At 35.7% G+C, this 17,748-nt stretch overlaps 1 protein-coding gene across 1 annotated transcript in view; it reads right to left on the reverse strand.

Annotated features, from left to right (window-relative positions):
- Positions 1 to 17,748, reverse strand: part of TDRD3 (tudor domain containing 3) — a 163,385-nt gene that overhangs the window by 82,082 nt on the left and 63,555 nt on the right. The window contains 1 exon segment of the mRNA XM_029936632.1: positions 3,555 to 3,715. Coding sequence (XP_029792492.1) covers positions 3,555 to 3,715 — 161 coding nt within the window.

The raw sequence follows: 17,748 nt of genomic DNA on the forward strand, positions 1-17,748 counted from the left end.
GTCCTGATCTCATGGTTCACCGGGCTCTGGGCTGACAGCTCAGGGCCTGGAGCCTGCTTTGGATTCTGTGTATACCCTCTCTCTGCACCTTCCCTGCTCGTGCTCTGTCTCTCTCTCTCAAAAATAAATAAGCATTAAAAAAAATTATTTTTCAAAAGCATTTTTAGCCAATAATTTATTACAAATTGGTAAAATTAGAAAATGTAATAAAAATGTAGAAACATAAATTAGCAGGGAAAAACTACATAAGAACTTAAAAAATTGGATGTAAGTTACAGGGACATTTAAGTTGCGATGCAATAATTTAAAACTAAAAGCTAATCTGAAAACAGATAATAAACTAAATTTTGTATAAAACAACTATACCTTTCTCAAACTCTCCCTCATAGGTTAAGAGGGAAAGCTATCAAATTATTGGAAGATGGACTTACAATTTCATTATGATAAATGATAAAAGGTCCCACTCATCACACTGAATGATAGTTCTAGTCCAAAAAAGGATAAATAGGTGCTAAAATTTTAATATGATTTTTACTACATCACCCTCAAGGCCCTAAGTAACTCTGATCAGAGAGTATATTTTGGTTTTTTTATTGGTACCCGGAAGTGCTTTTACTCTCTTTCCAATGCAATTTTTAAAAAGGAAAACAAGACAAAAAAAAACAAAACAAAACAGTGAGAAGCAGGTGTTGGAGGAACTCAGTCCATATCAGATCCCGGTGTACCTGCTCTAGCGAGTTACTCTACTTTCCTTCAAGATAACCACTAACCAAACTTACTTTGAAAAATGTCTCCAAACGTTCACACCTAAGAACAGTTCTGCAGACTGTTGCTTTTACAGCTACAAAAGTAGACGTGCTACTTCAATCATGGGTCAGTGAGCAAGGAGTAATTTTTTTTTCCATTGTCAAACGGCAATAAATTCAAAAACAGAAGACAGAGGGCAGCATAACGAACCCTTCTCTCTAGATAATCTTGTGTTTTCATTTACCTCAGAGAAATACACAGCAGTAAAATCAGAAAAGGAGCCATTACGTGGCAAGTCTTCCTGAGTCATCTGTGAACTCCCCTGTAGAGAGTCTGACTGAATTAGTGAAAAGAAGAGAGAGTGTCTTTCTCCAGAAAAACAGGAACCCTCCTCTTCTTCAAAATGACAACATAATCACAAAATCAGTAAAACCCAATTTGTATATGAAAATCCGTATTTCAGACAAACATATATTTTCTAAGGAAGGAACTTCCTTCCCCAGAGGCAGATAGAGCTTGAAGGGGGAACAAAAGAGAAATTAATGGGTATGGCATAGAAGGCCTCCACCTGTCACATTTCTTTCCGCACCACCATCCCAAATCACCTACGCTCTTCTAAATGGAACTTCTCACTCACTTGTTTTCAGCACACCACATCTCTGCATGTGCTATCCCCCCTCTCACCTCTCCTGAAACACCTTTTCCTATTTTAAGTCTCATTTCTGGCTCCCCAAAGTAGAGTTAAGTTTATAGATTCCTAATCCTTTCAGTTGATCATTTATTATAACTTGTGTGTCTGTGTGCCTACTGCTTTAGCAGAGGAGCTAGTAGGAGGCAAAATCTAAACTTTTTTTTTTTTTTACCTTTGTACCTCCACTCACTTAGGAGAGGAGTATGGTCTAGGAGTTTACCTTACGTGAAAAAGCTCAAAAGACCCAGAACAGCAAACAGGAAACATGAGCCTATAAAATGACATAACAAATGCCCAATGCAAACTGCTACCTCATAAAATTGCCCAAATTGAACTAATGGGGACACTGAGGATAAAGTCTTTCTCAGTGCTTTTATCCATTACAAGTATGACTCTAAAAGTCTTTCATAGAAACACAAGCAGAACAGTTAAACTGGACCCTCATCTCACAACCCTCACAAAAATTAACTCAAAATGGACCAAAGACTTAAACATGAGGCCTGCTACCATAAAGCTCCTAGAAGAAAGCAAAGGGAAGAAGCTTATCAGTAATGGTCTTGGCAATGATTTTTTGGAGATGAACACCCAATGCACAAAAATAAAAGCAGAAATCAACAAATGGGTCTGGTGACTCAAAACCTTCTGCACAGCCAAAGAAACAAGAAAATGAAAACACAACATACAGAATCGGAGATAATTTTTGCAAACTATATATTGGATGAGGGGACTAATCTCCAAAATATATGAAGGACTCTGTCAACATAATAAAAAACAATCTGATTAAAAAATGAGAAGAACTAAACACATTCTTCCACAAAGGACATCAAAATGACCAACAGTCATGTAAAACATGCTCAACACTCCTACTCATCAGGGAAATGCCAATCAAAACCACAATGAGATATCACCTCACACCTCTTGCAATGGTTATCATCAAGAACACAAAAGACAACAGATGCTGGTGAGGATGTGGCGGAAAGGGAACTCATGCATTGTTGGTAGAAATGTAAATTGGTCCCACCACTATGGAAAACAATTGGAGATTCCTCAAAAGTTAAAATTAGATCTACCACACGATCCAGCCATTCCACTTTTAGATATATTCCCAAAGGAAATGAGTAGGATTTTGACAACAAATATGCACTCTCATGTCTATTGCAACATTATTCACAATCTGGAAACAACTAAAATGAACGGATAATAAAGATATACACAATAGAATATTATTCAGCATGAGAAAGGAGAATATCCTATTTGCAACAACATGAAAGGAGCTTGAACATATTATTCTAAGCAAGATAACTCAGACAAAGACTGTATGATATCATTTACATGTAGAATCCAAATAAGTGATACCTATAAAAAGAGAATAAAATGATGGTTACCAGGGAATGGCAGAGAGGGATAAGATTAGTGGTATTTAAAGGCACAAACTTGTAATGAGTAGTATATAAGCCATAGAAATCTAATATACACTATCATAAATACAGATGGTAGTATTATCCTATAATTTTGCATTGTGATAAATTCTGTTAGGTTAGCAATAATATGTAAGTGCATCAAAGTAATGTGTTGTACAATGAAACTTACACAGTGTTACACATCAACTTTATTCAAATAAAAAGAAAAGCTTCTCATAAAAATAGCCAAAAGAAGAATGTGGAAAATTGTTCCCTATAAAGTAAGTTCCTTCTGCTCTCAGAAAGTGGAGTGGCACATCTCTGTAGCTTCAGTCATTTCCTAAGAAACTGAATTCATCTATAAAACTCTTCTGGTGTGATGGGCACAGCTGTCAAAGAAGCAGCAGTAACTATCCAAAGACATTCTGCTTTTCCTGGAAACTTCTGAATGACCTAAAATTTGCTGAAAAAACTTTCCATACAAAAACAAAGATACATTTGTTTTTATAATGGACATTTAAGGAAGGAGTAAGTAATGCCATTCCTAACTATTTTCCCATGTAGATAAAGCAGAAATACAAATACTTTGTAATAGCTTCTGAAAAACCGCAACATGCATTCAAGAGTTCCTTTCTTCTTTCCAAAATTTGTGAAACAAAATCCATTTTGAACAGCACCTTCAAATTCTGTGAGAAATATACAAAGTAAAGTTTCACCTTATTTTTGACATAAAACTAAATTCAACAGCTGTGCAACTTATGTGCCCATCAGTCATCTGCAAACGCAGCATTCTTGGTGCAGCCTGAGAGTCTTCGTTGTCCTTTGGGGCAGCAACATTGCGAATTTTTTGAATTTGCAAAACACATGGACCTTCAAGCTGTCAAAACACAAAGGAATAAATATCACTTTCTAGCCATGGCTGCGTTTTTCATTTATTGTGTTTCTCTTTTCCTTGATGATTTATAAGAATTTCAATTAAATAAGGTCAAAAGTGAAATTATGTTACATACATCAGGGTTTGGGGAAGACCCTTCCAAAGGGTCTTCTGAGTTCACTAATTCTGAATTCATCTTCAGAGAGTAATAAGAAAACTTTAGGAAAACAAAGTAGTGTTTTTGGATTAAAGGTGTTTAATGTTAATAGATGTTTTTAATGCTATGTGCTCTAGATTATTCACACACACCCTACCCCACCTCCTCCCATGTACATTAAAGGACAATCCGGAATTAAAGAACTTGGTCATTTTTCAAAAGACATAGACTTTATAGCACCAGTTGGAAGGAATGTTTACTGTTTAAAAACATCAAGTTTAAAGTACATCTACCCTCTTCTGGCATTAATGAAGAATACAATATTCCAAAATTTAAACCATATAAAGTTCAAGGAGTGTGAGCTGTCCCTGACTTATTTTCACATTATCTTCTTAAGCAAATTTAAATCTAATTCCAGGCCACATTTCAAAGACAAAAATAAAATTGATGGACTAACTGGCTAATAAAATTTTTATATAATTAAATGCTTATAATTGGGAAATGATGATAAAATCTGCTTATGTGCCTGAAAAATAACTTTACCACAAAGTGCCATTTTTCACATAATAAAATATTACACCTTTAAGAATGTATCATGCCTACAAAGGGAAAAAAGTTTACTTTTCTGTTATATAGTCTTTTAAGAAAAATCTTTCTGTGCACATTACTTTAATTTATATTTTCAGCAAAGCAAATGTGAAATGATTGACAAACATTTTCACTTAATTTCTCAAGTAAGCATGTTCCAAGTTAACAAATTCCTACTTCATGCTTACCAGTATTTTGCCTATAGAGAAGTAATTTTGTTATAAATTTAGTCCTAAAGAATATAATTAGAGACAAGAGACTAAAATTTCATCTAATTTTCTGTTATAAAAATAATTCCAAGTTAAAGCAAGTCCAAAACCCTTAACAAGTACGGATAAGCTGCTAATTCTTTTGCTTTGTTAATGCCATTAAAATCAGGACCTTTACATTAAACCACAGGCAGATGATGATGACAATGTTCATCACTCTCTTTATTTTACTACGCTCAATATTCTTTGCTTAGACATGGAAATATATGTAGCGTGTGTTGTCCAATATGATCCACCAAGCACAAGCAACTATTTGAATTTATATTTAAATTAATGAAAACTAAAAGAAATGTAAAATTAATTCTTGAGTCACATTAGCCATATTTCAAATGTTCTGTACGTGGACATCACAGATATAAAGTATCTATATCACTACAAAAGGTTCTGTTAGATGATCAGAAACGATCTACATCTAGCTGTTCCAAAGTGAGACTCATGCATCCAAGGGAGAGCACACCCACTGAACTGTGAGAGTAAAACATTTGCTCCTATATAATTTTTAGTCAGAAAGAAATGGAACTTTCCTAGTGTTACTTATTCAGCCTGACAAGGGCACCCTGACTCCGTCCATATGACATGCAGATCATAACACATCTTTACGAAACTGGAGAGTTCTACATCCCATGAGGGTTGAATGAGAACATCTGCTGATTTTGTTTGCTTTCAATGTGTTGTAATAAACTGCCTTTTATTTGTGTGCAGTTAAATGGATATACAGACTACTTACTTTTAACCTCTAATATTCATAAAATAGACAAGTAGCTTTAAGATTCTACCAAAGAAACAAAAATTGAAGATAATGTCAATGACACAAACACAGGGTGGGAAAATGGTCATTTTGTTGATCTCCTACATCCTAGTTGACCCTGGGGATAGAAAGCTGGGGAATAATCAGAAGTAAAACCTGCCCCCAAATCCCAATATTTCCTAGCAAGGAAAAAGTTTACTTATTTTCTAAATATTTTTACTATTTATTTTTGAGAGAGAGAGAGAATGGGGCAGAGAGAGCCAGAGACAGAATTGAAAGCGGGCCTCAGGCTCTAAACTATCAGCACAGAGCCCAACACTGGGCTCGAACCCACGAGCCATGAGATCATGACCTGAGCCAAAGTAAAGATGCTTAACCGACTAAGCCATCCAGGCGCTTCAAGTTTACTTATTTACTTATTCCAATTCCTGGCCTTGCTGGCCCTTTTAGTGGATTGAATAGTGGCCCTTCCAAAACATACATCTACTAGAACCTATAAATGTAACCTTATTTGGGGAAAGGGACTTTGCAAGCATAACTGAGGGGATCGAAAGATGAGGCCATTCAGAATTAGAATGGGTTGGAAATCCAGTGATGAGTGTCCTTACAAGATAAGAGGAAATAAACACACAGTATAAATACAGAAAGATGTGCAGTGTAAAGGCCATGTAGAGATGGAAGCAAAAACTGGAGGTTCACATCTATAAGGCAAGGAACACTAAAGATTACCCACAGCTACCAGGAACTATGAGAAAGGCATGAAACAGATTTCCCCTCAAAGCCTCCAAAGGTACCAAAGTTGCTGACACTTTGATTTTAGACTTCTGGCCAACAGAACCGTGAGAAGATACATTTCTGGGTTTCAGGTCACTAGGTTTGTGGTAATTAGTTATAGGAACCTTAGGAAACTAACGCACCCATTATGGAATGACTGACTCATCTGACCAGGAAGAATATACTGTACCTCCTGGGCTCATCTTCACCTTTCTTTTTCTTGGGAACCAGCCAGAAAGGCTGAGGTGGGAGGGATTCCTCAGCCTCTTCCCTGGAGTGGCACTGCTCTGAGGGAGTGAATAAGCCTTCCTGGTTCAGTTAATAGGTCCACTCAGGTCTTCCACTGAACCACATCTTTCAAAGTAACTTTTTATCAATAATAAAGTCGATATTTTGAGCCACATCTTCCACTCTTTACTTCTCAATTGATTCACAAGTGGAAAAGAAGGTATTCTTTATTAGTTTCCTCTTAGAAACTCCTAAATGATAGTCTTACGATAATCACATCTCAGTGTGAATCACCACGCCTTAATATTAGTGATTCCACAATTCAGAAAGATTTTATAAGGGAGCCAGCAGATAATGATTTTTTTCATTATTATGTTTACAAAATTCAGTTTACTATACTCTGTACCAAACAAAATACAGAAGTATGGGACCTAAATAAAACACCAATAGGAGAATAAAACGCTATAGTTCTAAGATTATAAATTCTAACTTCAAACCCTGAATCTGAAACCATCAAAGGCATCCAAAAAACTGAATGAGATTTAGCCTCAAAATCTGAGATGAAATACTGTAAAGGGTGACCCTAAAGTGAAAAAAAGGAAGGAAGGAAGGAAGAAGGAAGGGAAAGATATAAATTTTAAATGAAAGTAATAAAAAACAAAGATTAATCTTTGCCCAAGATTTCTTTAATGTCCAATTTTCTCTTTTGCCTAAGTAATAAGGAACAAGGAAAAGAAATGACTGTAAAAAGTTTAAATAGGTAAGAAGAATTCATCATTGTCTCTCCAGGTAAAGATTTCTAATCATAATAAATGATATCAAGTATCTGCCAGAATATTATCAGAGGCCCCAAAAAATTCACCCAGGCTTCATTCCTTTCTCTTTCTAAAAAGATGGATATGTCTGTAATCTGAACTCCTAAACAGTCATATAAACTGATATGGAATACGAGATTTAAATACCTGTATTAGTTTATGACTTTACTGATCATGGTAAATAGCACTCCTGTTTATCCTGGTTATCAAACAGACTGTCTAAAGGCTGGATGACATGGAACGAGTTAGCAACAGTCTGATCACACTGAAAAACTGCTGAAACTGTAATTTTTTTTAGGACTCTAGAAACCATTTAAGTTTAGACAGTTATTTTACTTATTGTGAATTATCTGGCAGCCATTTCTTTTGATAATCTTATCAATTTCCTTGAGAAATAAATTTGCTCCATCAAAACCTAACTACACAAACATTAGATCTCCATCAACCATAGACCCAGGGTCCTCTGAGTATATTAATTATGACAGAATCTATGAATAAGTTCTGATCTATTTCCCAACAATATTGCAAAGTGAGTTAAAATTAACAGAATAAAAACAGTTCTATCCTCCATAGTCCTTTTAAGTACTTAAAATCATAATTCATTTCATTCTTTATCACTACATGCAAAGTTTCAATAAGATTTCCTAGGGTTCATTTTGTTTTCATTCACGTGTACCTAGGGAAGTTTTTGGCTAGACTATTCACATCTCTACCTTAGGATCCAAGCAACTGGGCAAATGATTCCAAAAAGCTACCTTGAAAGAAGAAATAGTGGTTCTGCTTAACCTACTTTAAAAGCCTGAAGGACAAGCTTTAATTAGCATTTATGATGCTCTCTTTCTTAACCTATTTTTTTGCCTTAGTATCATTAATATCTTAATATTTCAACAAAATTTTATTTTAATAAACACAAGGGTAGGGGAGGAAAAGATCACAGGGTAAGAAGTATGACTTGTCACACTCTATAACATTATCAGGATAATATCAGATTCAAGAATACTAGAGGGAAAGATAACTCTATATAATGTTAGAGATTTTAGAGCATTCCTCACATCATCGTTCAGGCATCTAGGGTAAGTCTCAATTTGGAGGGCATTTTTCTCCAGGAAGATCTATGTTTGCTTCTGGTAGTAACAACATCGGAATTGAGAAAGCCTCAACTCTGGGCTAGTGGAAAAGTAGCAACATTTATCTTAGCGAAAACCTCAACTCCCTGTAAGTTAGTGGCACCCTCACTAGCTCTACAAATCCCTTCTAGAAGAAAGCGCTAATGATACAGGTGCCCAGGCTTTCCACACAGAAAGATCAAGAAACATGAAATCACAAGAAAAAATCTAGAGACTCACAAACAAGCCATAGAGCAAGAGAATCATAAAAAAATAAAAACAATAAATAACTAAAATTAAGTTTCTAAGGCCTGGAGAATTTGCAATTATCAAAAACAGACTATAAATTAATAAACTTTGTCTAGAAAGTTTATATAGTTATGAACCTAATAACTAGGGAGCCAATATTCTTCTCAAGCAAACATACAACATTTACAAATATATATTAAGCTATAAGCCTCTAGAAAATTTCAAATAAAGCTCTCACTAAGTTCAAATTTTCTGATCACAATATAGCTAAATGAGAAATCGATAACAAAAAGAAAGACAAGGGCTCCTGGATGGCTCAGTCGATTAAGCATCTGACTCTTGATTTTGGGTCGGGTCATGATTTCACGGTATGTGAGACTGAGACCTGCATCGGGCTCCACGCTGACAATGTGGAGTCTGCTTAGGACTCTCTCCTCTCTCTGCCTCTCTTCCCACCCCCTTTCAAAATATATAAATTTAAAAAAAGAAAGACAAATGATAATATTTTATAATTAAAACAGGGAGAGAATCAATCTTAATTAATATAAACTGAAAGATGTTTAGAACTGAATGATTATGAAAATAACATGTGTAAAACCTCTGGGATGTACTTGTAGTGGGAGGAGAAAAATTAATAACTTACATTAGAAAAGATGGGAGAAAGTGAGCTAAACTAACAAGCTATGAAAAAGAACAACAGAATGAGCTCCACCAAAGTGGACGAAGGAAGATAATAAAGAGAAATTAATGAAACAGCAAACAAAAATACAAGGTTAGCAAAGACTAATGAAACTACTACTGAACAAGACAGATTAAGAAGCAGAGTAATGATGCAAAACAGTGATTTAGGAAATGGTGATGATATAAACATCAAGATACTTTCAGTAGCAGTGAAAAAATAAAGGTGAACTATGCACAGCAGTCTAAATGTCCATTGATTTGTGAATGAAAAGAAAAAGGCGGTATATCCATACAATGAATACTATTCAGCAATCAACAGGAGTAAACTACTGACACATTAACCTCAAAACATTATATTACGTGAAGGAAGCCAGACGCAAGGGAGGACACTTGGTGTGATTCCACTCACGTGAAATGTCAACAAAAGGCATATTTATAAAGAAAGCATAAAAGAATAAATATACAGATACTGTATTAAGAATATTAAGTACAAGGTAGCAGAATTTAAGATCAATATACAACTATCACACAAGAATAAAGTCATTTTTAAAAAATACTTTATAGCAACAAAAATAAAATATTCCAGGAATAAAGCTTACAAAAGATACAAGACCTACATGCTTTTAATAAATTATAAAACTATGGAGATGCTAAGTAAAGAGATACATCTAGAGTGTGCTACATGCAGCTCCAACCAGTGTACAAGAGCCTATGGTGCACATTTCTTCCTAATTCCAGCATCAGTGACTTCATGGTGTAGCTTATAACCAGCTACGGTAGTAATGTTCTTGTAGCAAATGCTACATATCAGGGCTTTCTTCTTTTCTTGACAGAGGCAGCTTCTAAACCCTTCACTCCTAATATGATATCATAAGGATGACAACTGTTTTGTTTTTTTTAACCTTTCTTTATTTTTGAGAGACAGAGAGAGGCAGATCATGAGCAGGGGAGGGGCAGAGGGAGACACAGAATGTGAAGCAGGCTCCAGGCTCTGAGCTGTCAGCACAGAGCCCAATGCGGGGTTCGAACCCACGAACCATGAGATCATGACCTGAGCTGAAATTAGATGCTCAACTGACTGAGCCACCCAGGCGCCCCTCAACTGTCTTTAAAAGCTCATCTGCACATGCAATTCAATTTCAATAAAAATCCCAACACGTTTTAAGAAGCTTGATCATTTGATTCTCAAATTTATATGGGGGTGGGCCTGGGCAGGGAAAGAATCGCCTAAGGAAGAATAACATTTTAAAATCACAAGATTAGAAAAATTTGATAATTTCAAGTGTCCCAAATGATACAGATTAATGGTATCTTGCATACACTATTGAGGTTTATATAAATCTGATACAACCACTTAAAAAAATAATTTGGCATAATCTTATAAAGTCAAACACTTGCTTAGCTCTAGCACATAGCAATTCAATCCTTGGTTATGTTCCCCAGAGAAACTCACAGACGTGCATCAGGAAAAATATACATATCTGTTCCTAGAAGTAATGCATCGATTATCAAAACAAAAGAAAAAGAAAAGCACCTAAATACTCATCAACAGAAGAATGAAAAAGTAAAGTGAGGTATATTTACAGTTTAATGTTACATAGAAAGAGAAAACAAATGAGTAATAGCTATATGCAACATGGACACCTATTAGAAATACAACATTGGACGATGAAAGCAGACAATATGTTATCATTTAATAAAGCTTGAACACAAAACTACATATTGCTTGGGAATAATTATATATGTAACTAAAATATTTTTAAAAGTCAAGTTGATTTTACAGCACCAAAGACTTAATCATCCATTTCCTATATAAAAGGTAGCTACTTTTTTGCATGGACCTCAAGTATATTGTAGTACAGAGGTGGAATTTAAGGAAAGGTATTAAGCAGGCTGTGTTGTAGCTTATGAACAAGTAATAAATTGTATCATTCATCTTGAATGTATCATAGATAAGCTGCTATATAATGATTGCCACTTCAGATAGCTATGAAATTAGGTGATTAACTAGTTGTTACTTAACCTTCTAATTTCTGTATAAGTCTAATTACATGAAATAGAAGTTGGGGTTCTGATTTTTTACTTTGCTTATCCGTTTGGAGTGTCATTGTAACTACTGTATTGTAAATGATGGAAAATAATTGCATATGTTAAAAAAATAGTGTTATATTCTAAAAAAAATAAAAAAATAAAGTTACAAAAAAGAAAAATAAAAAAAAGTCAAGCAAAGCTGAACTCCCAGCAATCATTCCGTGGTGTGGGAGGGAGGAAGCACTAGGCAGAGTCGTTGTGCAACGTTCGTGCTCCTGTATCGGGCCGAGGCTTCACAGGTACTGACTTCATTATTAAACTTTAAAAAATATATATTTGGATATATAAAATATTATATTAAAAGGGTCCAATAATTTACATGATATTTTGAAATTAAGACTTTGGGCATTCTACAGAAATGTCAGGAGAGAGAAAGAACTAGGTCTGCTGCCTACACAGGGAAAAAAACCACAATCAAACCACAGAACTGTTTGCGGGCAGCGGTGTGCTGGTGAAACCCTTCTGAGATGCGGGGGGAGGGAGATAAGAAGCCTCGTATTTGTATCATTGGCCAATTTCCATCGCTGACTTCAACTACCAGCTAGATGTTACTGAACGCTAACCCGGAAAGACATGCTGGCAGTCAGCATTCATGAGCACACTGAGAGCATCTAGCTGTACCCCTTGTGCCCCCAGTCTCACCGGCCCTGGACACTCACCCAGCCCTGCGGCACCTGCTACCCAGGAGGCTCAATCTTGCTGTAGCTCCTACTACTGGCAGACAGCATTCGCCAGGGCTCCTGCTTATTTGTGTGAGCAGCCCAAGTGCAGAGCAGCTCACCTGACCAGCAGAACTGAGGGACTATGCAAGGCAGAGCTGCTAAGGAGGCTGGGGGAAAAGTATCTCCCATTTTCGTCTTCTCCACCACCAAGACTCAAAGGATGGGAAATTCTCCCAAACCCAAAAAAGAATTCAGGTTCTAGGAATCAGATACTTCTCTTCCACATATTGTTATCAGTCAAGATTTTGTCAAGCTCTATTTACAGTTTGTACAATAAAATAGGTTTTTAATCTTTCAAAAATTTCCAAGTAGAAATAATAATAGTGAATATGGTGTGTGTATACATCTATATATACATATGTGTGTGTGCATGTGTGTGTATACCTTCTACCCTAAGATTTTAAATATGTCCCTAACTGAGGATCTGTTCCCTATTACCTTATTGACAATCATATCTCAAACGTAATAGTCTAGTGAGAAAAGCAACCTCTCCCCCTCACCAAGCTGAGAGAGCTGCCACTTCATCACAGGTATTTCTGACCTAGCATGTGTTTCACATTGAAGTTTCTTCATCTCTCATTAGGCTATGTGTTCCAACAAGGCATGGGCTGGCTGTCCTGTTACTCTCTGCATGCCTTGAGCTTAGCACATACATTCAAAACTCCTTGATAAATAAAGTATTTCCTTATGCCTTTGGAATAATTTCCTCCAGAGCTATAAAGTATGTTAGGATCACTAGGTATTTTAAATGAGAAAACGGAGAGCAGAGGGTAACGTACTCTGCCAGAGGTCACTCAGCTAGTAAGAGGCAGAATTAGAATTCAAATTTGGATCTGTCTTGCACCAAAGTCTGTCATCTTTCCATTAGATATTCCAAAATGACAACATTTGTTACATAGAAAAGGAGATATAGGTAGAAAGGGCAATGGAAATATTAATGCCTAAAAATTAATTCTGCTCAAAAGGGATCAAGAAAATTGGGAGATAAGTGGCATTTGAGTGGGATTTGCAGAATAAATAGTAGTTTGGCTGGCAGCTGAGGGAAAGACATTCCTCAATGATGAAAGTGCTGCAGCAACAGAAGACAGATTTTAAGAAAGTTACAGTTACTTCATCTCTGCAGTGAAAAAGAGTGCAGTAATCTTTTCTATTTTCAGTGTTCTTCTAAGACTACATAGATAATGCATGTATATTACTTAACCCAGGATCTGGCACGGAGTAGATTTTCAGTGCAAAGGAGAAGGGCGAAAAAAAGAAGAGTTTGCTGAAAATCAGGGTTCTCCTAGATAAGATAGGAGCTTGCACCAAAAAAGAGCAAGAGGAAAAGAAGTCAAAAGCACTGGGGATGCTGAAAGACAGGTTTGTGAAGGTAGTCCCTCATAGCTATCTCAAATTTTTCATTTGATATTCAGATACAGCGAGAGTGCAAATATAAAAAATTAATAAATAGTAAAAAAAAAACCCTTTCTGAATCATAAATATGGTGATATTTACTAGATCTTAAAGTTTCTACCTCTTAGAAATTTAAAAAACAGGATATTATTAAAGTCTGTTAAGTAGAAATAGGTATAATCTTGAATAGGTTTCCCCAAACTTGAGATCCCCCACAAAAAGCATCAATTTATACATCAAAGTACAGCAGAGAACACGATTTCGCTTATGTTCAGAGCAATTACAGCAAGTGAAATATGAGGAAAACACTGCAGGACCCCCAGTCCAAAGTAATCCTCTACCAGTATATCATTTACCTATTTCCACACCTCTACCCTTCACCTTGTTAGCTGTTTGTTCTCCGGGAGAATTAAAAAAAAGGTAAAGTGAATAGAGTACACAGCTAATATATATTATTTTGTGCAATTGTTTTTAAACTCCACAGTTCTATTAATAGTTGCCAATGAGCACTTGTATTTATTCATTTTATTTATTTATTATGCTTTACTGCATAGTAAAATCAGTGTTTCAGAGTAATCCACTGTTCTGAAACGTGTATACTTAATTTTAATAACTCACTAGAAGGAAAATTGACATACTGCATTATTAGCACAGAACAAATTAACATACGTAACATAGGATACAATTTTATTTAAAATTTTTTAAATGTTTTATTTATTTTTGGTATAGAGAGAGACAGAGCATGAGAGGGGGAGGGGCTGAGAGAGAAGGAGACACAGAACCGAAAGCAGGCTCCAGGCTCTGAGCTAGCTGTCTGCCCAGAGCCCGACGCAGAGCTCGAACCCACAAACACGAGATCTGACCTGAGCCGAAGCCGGAGGCTTAACCGACTGAGCCACAATTTTATTTAAATTAAAACTTTAAAACTTTTTCCAAATATTTTTCCTTTTTAAAAACATCTAATTTTCTAGGCTGCTGGTGAGAGGGCATTCACTTTGAATTTTAAGGCAGGGAAGCCATCTTGTGGTTGATGTTGGTATTGCTGAGGCTTTGAGAAGGTGCATCCATTTGTAAAATTCGGTCTTTACTCAAAGTTTCATGTTTAAAAAGGCATGTACACCCTGTCATTTCTAAAACTTAGGAAAAAAAAATAAACATAGACCCAAAAGTCTTTGCTCTTTAGGGCTCCACAATAATGCACAATTTATCACATAGCTGGACTGGTAAAGTATTTTTACATTAACCTATATTTTGTAATTCTATACTTTGGTTCAGAGGCTTGAGCTATGAAAATGACTACTGTAAAATATTAAGCTTAAAAAGGAATATTAAAGGGGCATCTGGGTGGCTCAGTCAGTTAAGCATCTGACTGTAGTTCAGGTCATGATCTCATGGTTCATGAGTTCAAGCCCCATGTCAAGCTCTGTGCTGACAGCTCGGAGCTTGGAGCCTGCTTCGGATTCTGTGTCTCCCTCCTCGCTCTGCCCCACCCCCACTCAAAAATACAAAATAAAAAACATTTTAAAAATTAAAAAAAAATAATATTAAAAATACTAAACAGTTTTATAGAAAGAATAGTTTTACCTTTTTTTTTTTTTTATGACTTTGTTCCATGATTTTTAGATCATAAGCCACCAGGTTCCAAGACTTTATATCCAAGAAATGCAAAGCCTACTCTGAACCACTCAGTAAAGAAGTTGCAAAAGATGGTTTCCTCAGCACACATCTCTCCACTCTCACAATCTTTATGGCCTAAAACTCATATATAAACTGTCAATGGGAAGGTAAGCATATGCTTATACCCATACAAGTAGTTGATCTATTTGGAAGGTCACAGGGCAACTCAGTTCTTTCATTCATTCCTACTTAATATAAAAGATAACTAAAGAAACAGTATTATAACAAAATCTGACATGTTCAAAAAACAGATTGCTTATTCAGATACTGTTTACTAAATATTGCCTACATCTTATGCACAGATTAAGACAATTTATAAATATTTTGCTTAATAACTATTGCCTATGTCTTACGCACAGATTAAAATAATTTACTTTGAATCTACTTAAAATGTATTTTAAACATGAACTATAACAATAATTTAGTGACTGGAGCCATATGTTTATAAGGATTTAGTCATCATTAACATGGTAAAAGGCTGGTTAATAAAGCATTTCAATAAAGGTACAAATAAAGTAGCTTTTACCGAATTAGTAACATCAACAAAACACAAATAATTCATGTCAAAAATATATTCCTTAAACATTTATTTAGCCTAAAAATGGTTATATATTTATATAATATATGGAGTTTTGAACTAAAAGCACATAAAATGAGCAATTCCTGTGGGGCTGTTTCCAAAATTTCTATTAAAATTATTTTTTAAAACACCTTCACATATTAATATAGGTACTATGAAAAGAATTATATTTAGTGCTAAAAATAGGAAATTAAAGGAAAACTATAATGAAAGAACAGAAAGGGTTAGCCGACACCATTCAAAAGGGCTTATTTTATATCTTCTCATTTTATGCATAACCTAAAGTCACATTAGTATTAAGAATATTTTAAAAGATAAAATTTGGTACAGAAAATTCTACATTTAAAGATTTCAAGGTGTTTTTCATTGTTGCTGGCTGCATTCAAAAGAAATCCTAAAGAGATCACTGTGCAAAACTCTGAAGCAAGGATGCTCTGCGCAGGTGGAAATGCAGACATAAGCCTCCTCAGCAGCGTCCCCACCAGCTTCCAGCAGAGACGGCTCTCAAATCCCTGAAGACACACCAGGAACATGGAGAAACAATACCCAGAAAGCTTTAAAATTTTCTTAAACTAATGTAGGGTATGCACAGACTGCTCTCATGTTAGTTACTTTTCTGGTAAAGAACTGTTCGGCTCATCAGACCTACCTAAGATTGCTGGCTAATCTGGGGTTCTGTAATCCAGAAGTTTGCTAAGTATGCTTCCCAGACTAGCAGAATCAATATCCCATGGAAACTTGTCCAAAACACAAATTCTCAGGCCCTCCCCCAGTTCGATGGAATCAGAAACTGGGGGAGAGAAAGGGGAGAGGTTGGCAATCTGTGTTTTACCCAGGCTTCAGGTTCATTCTGGTGTACACTGAAGTCTGAGAACTACTACCACAACTAAAAAAAGAGATGTACAGAAACCAGAGAGAGCTCCGAGGACAATGAAGTTCAATGGAAAGTTTGCAACAGAAAGAACAAAGGAATCAAGATAAACTAGCTTTAGCAAAATAAACCTGTGGCAATGACATTTACAAGTCTGCAAGTATATGAAGAATTATTCCCAAGGGAAGGTAAGCAGATGTTCTCTACTTCCAAAGCAAGATAAAGAAAACATGAACTTTAAGTTGTAGCAGAAGAACTTTAGATTAAAAGATAATTAAAGTCTGCTGACACAGAGTGTTGTTAACATTAAAATGAATTGCTGAGGAGTTTACGGAGTATACAGTATAGAGTTTATAGGTGTATTTGTGTCCAAAAAACCCCCTAAATAATGGAACAGAATAGAGAATCCAAAAATGTACCCACAAACGTATGGCCAACTCATCTTCAACAATGCAGGAAAGAATATTCAATGGAATAAAGACAGTCTCTTCAGCAGGTGGTGCTGGGAAAACTGGACAGCAACGTGCAGAAAAATGAACCTCGATCACTTTCTTCCACCATACACAAAAATAAACTCCAAATGGATGAAAGACCTAAATGTAAGACAGCGCCATCAAAATCCTCAAGGAGAAAGCAGGCAAGAGAGTCTTTGACCTTGGCTGCAGCAATTTCTTACTCAACATGTCTCCAGAGGCAAGGGAGACAAAAGCAAAAGTGAACTAATGGGACCTCATCAAAATAAAAAGCTTCTGTACAGTGAAGGAAACAATCAGCAAAATTAAAAGGCAACCAATGGAATGGGAAAAGATATTTGTAAATGACGTATCAGATTAAGGGTTGGCACCCAAAATCTATGAAGACCTTATCAAATTCAACACCCAAAAAACAAATAATCCAAAGAAAAAATGAACTAAAGACATGAGCAGACACTTCTCCAAAGAAGACATCCAGATGGCCAACAGACACATAAAACGATGCTCAAAGTCACTCATCATCAGGGAAATACAAATCAAAATCACAATGAGATACATCTCACACCCATCAGAATGGCTCACATTAACAACTCAGGCAACAACAGATGTTGGCGA

The sequence above is a fragment of the Suricata suricatta genome, chromosome 4, assembly GCF_006229205.1.
Source record: "Suricata suricatta isolate VVHF042 chromosome 4, meerkat_22Aug2017_6uvM2_HiC, whole genome shotgun sequence".
NCBI lineage: Eukaryota > Metazoa > Chordata > Mammalia > Carnivora > Herpestidae > Suricata > Suricata suricatta.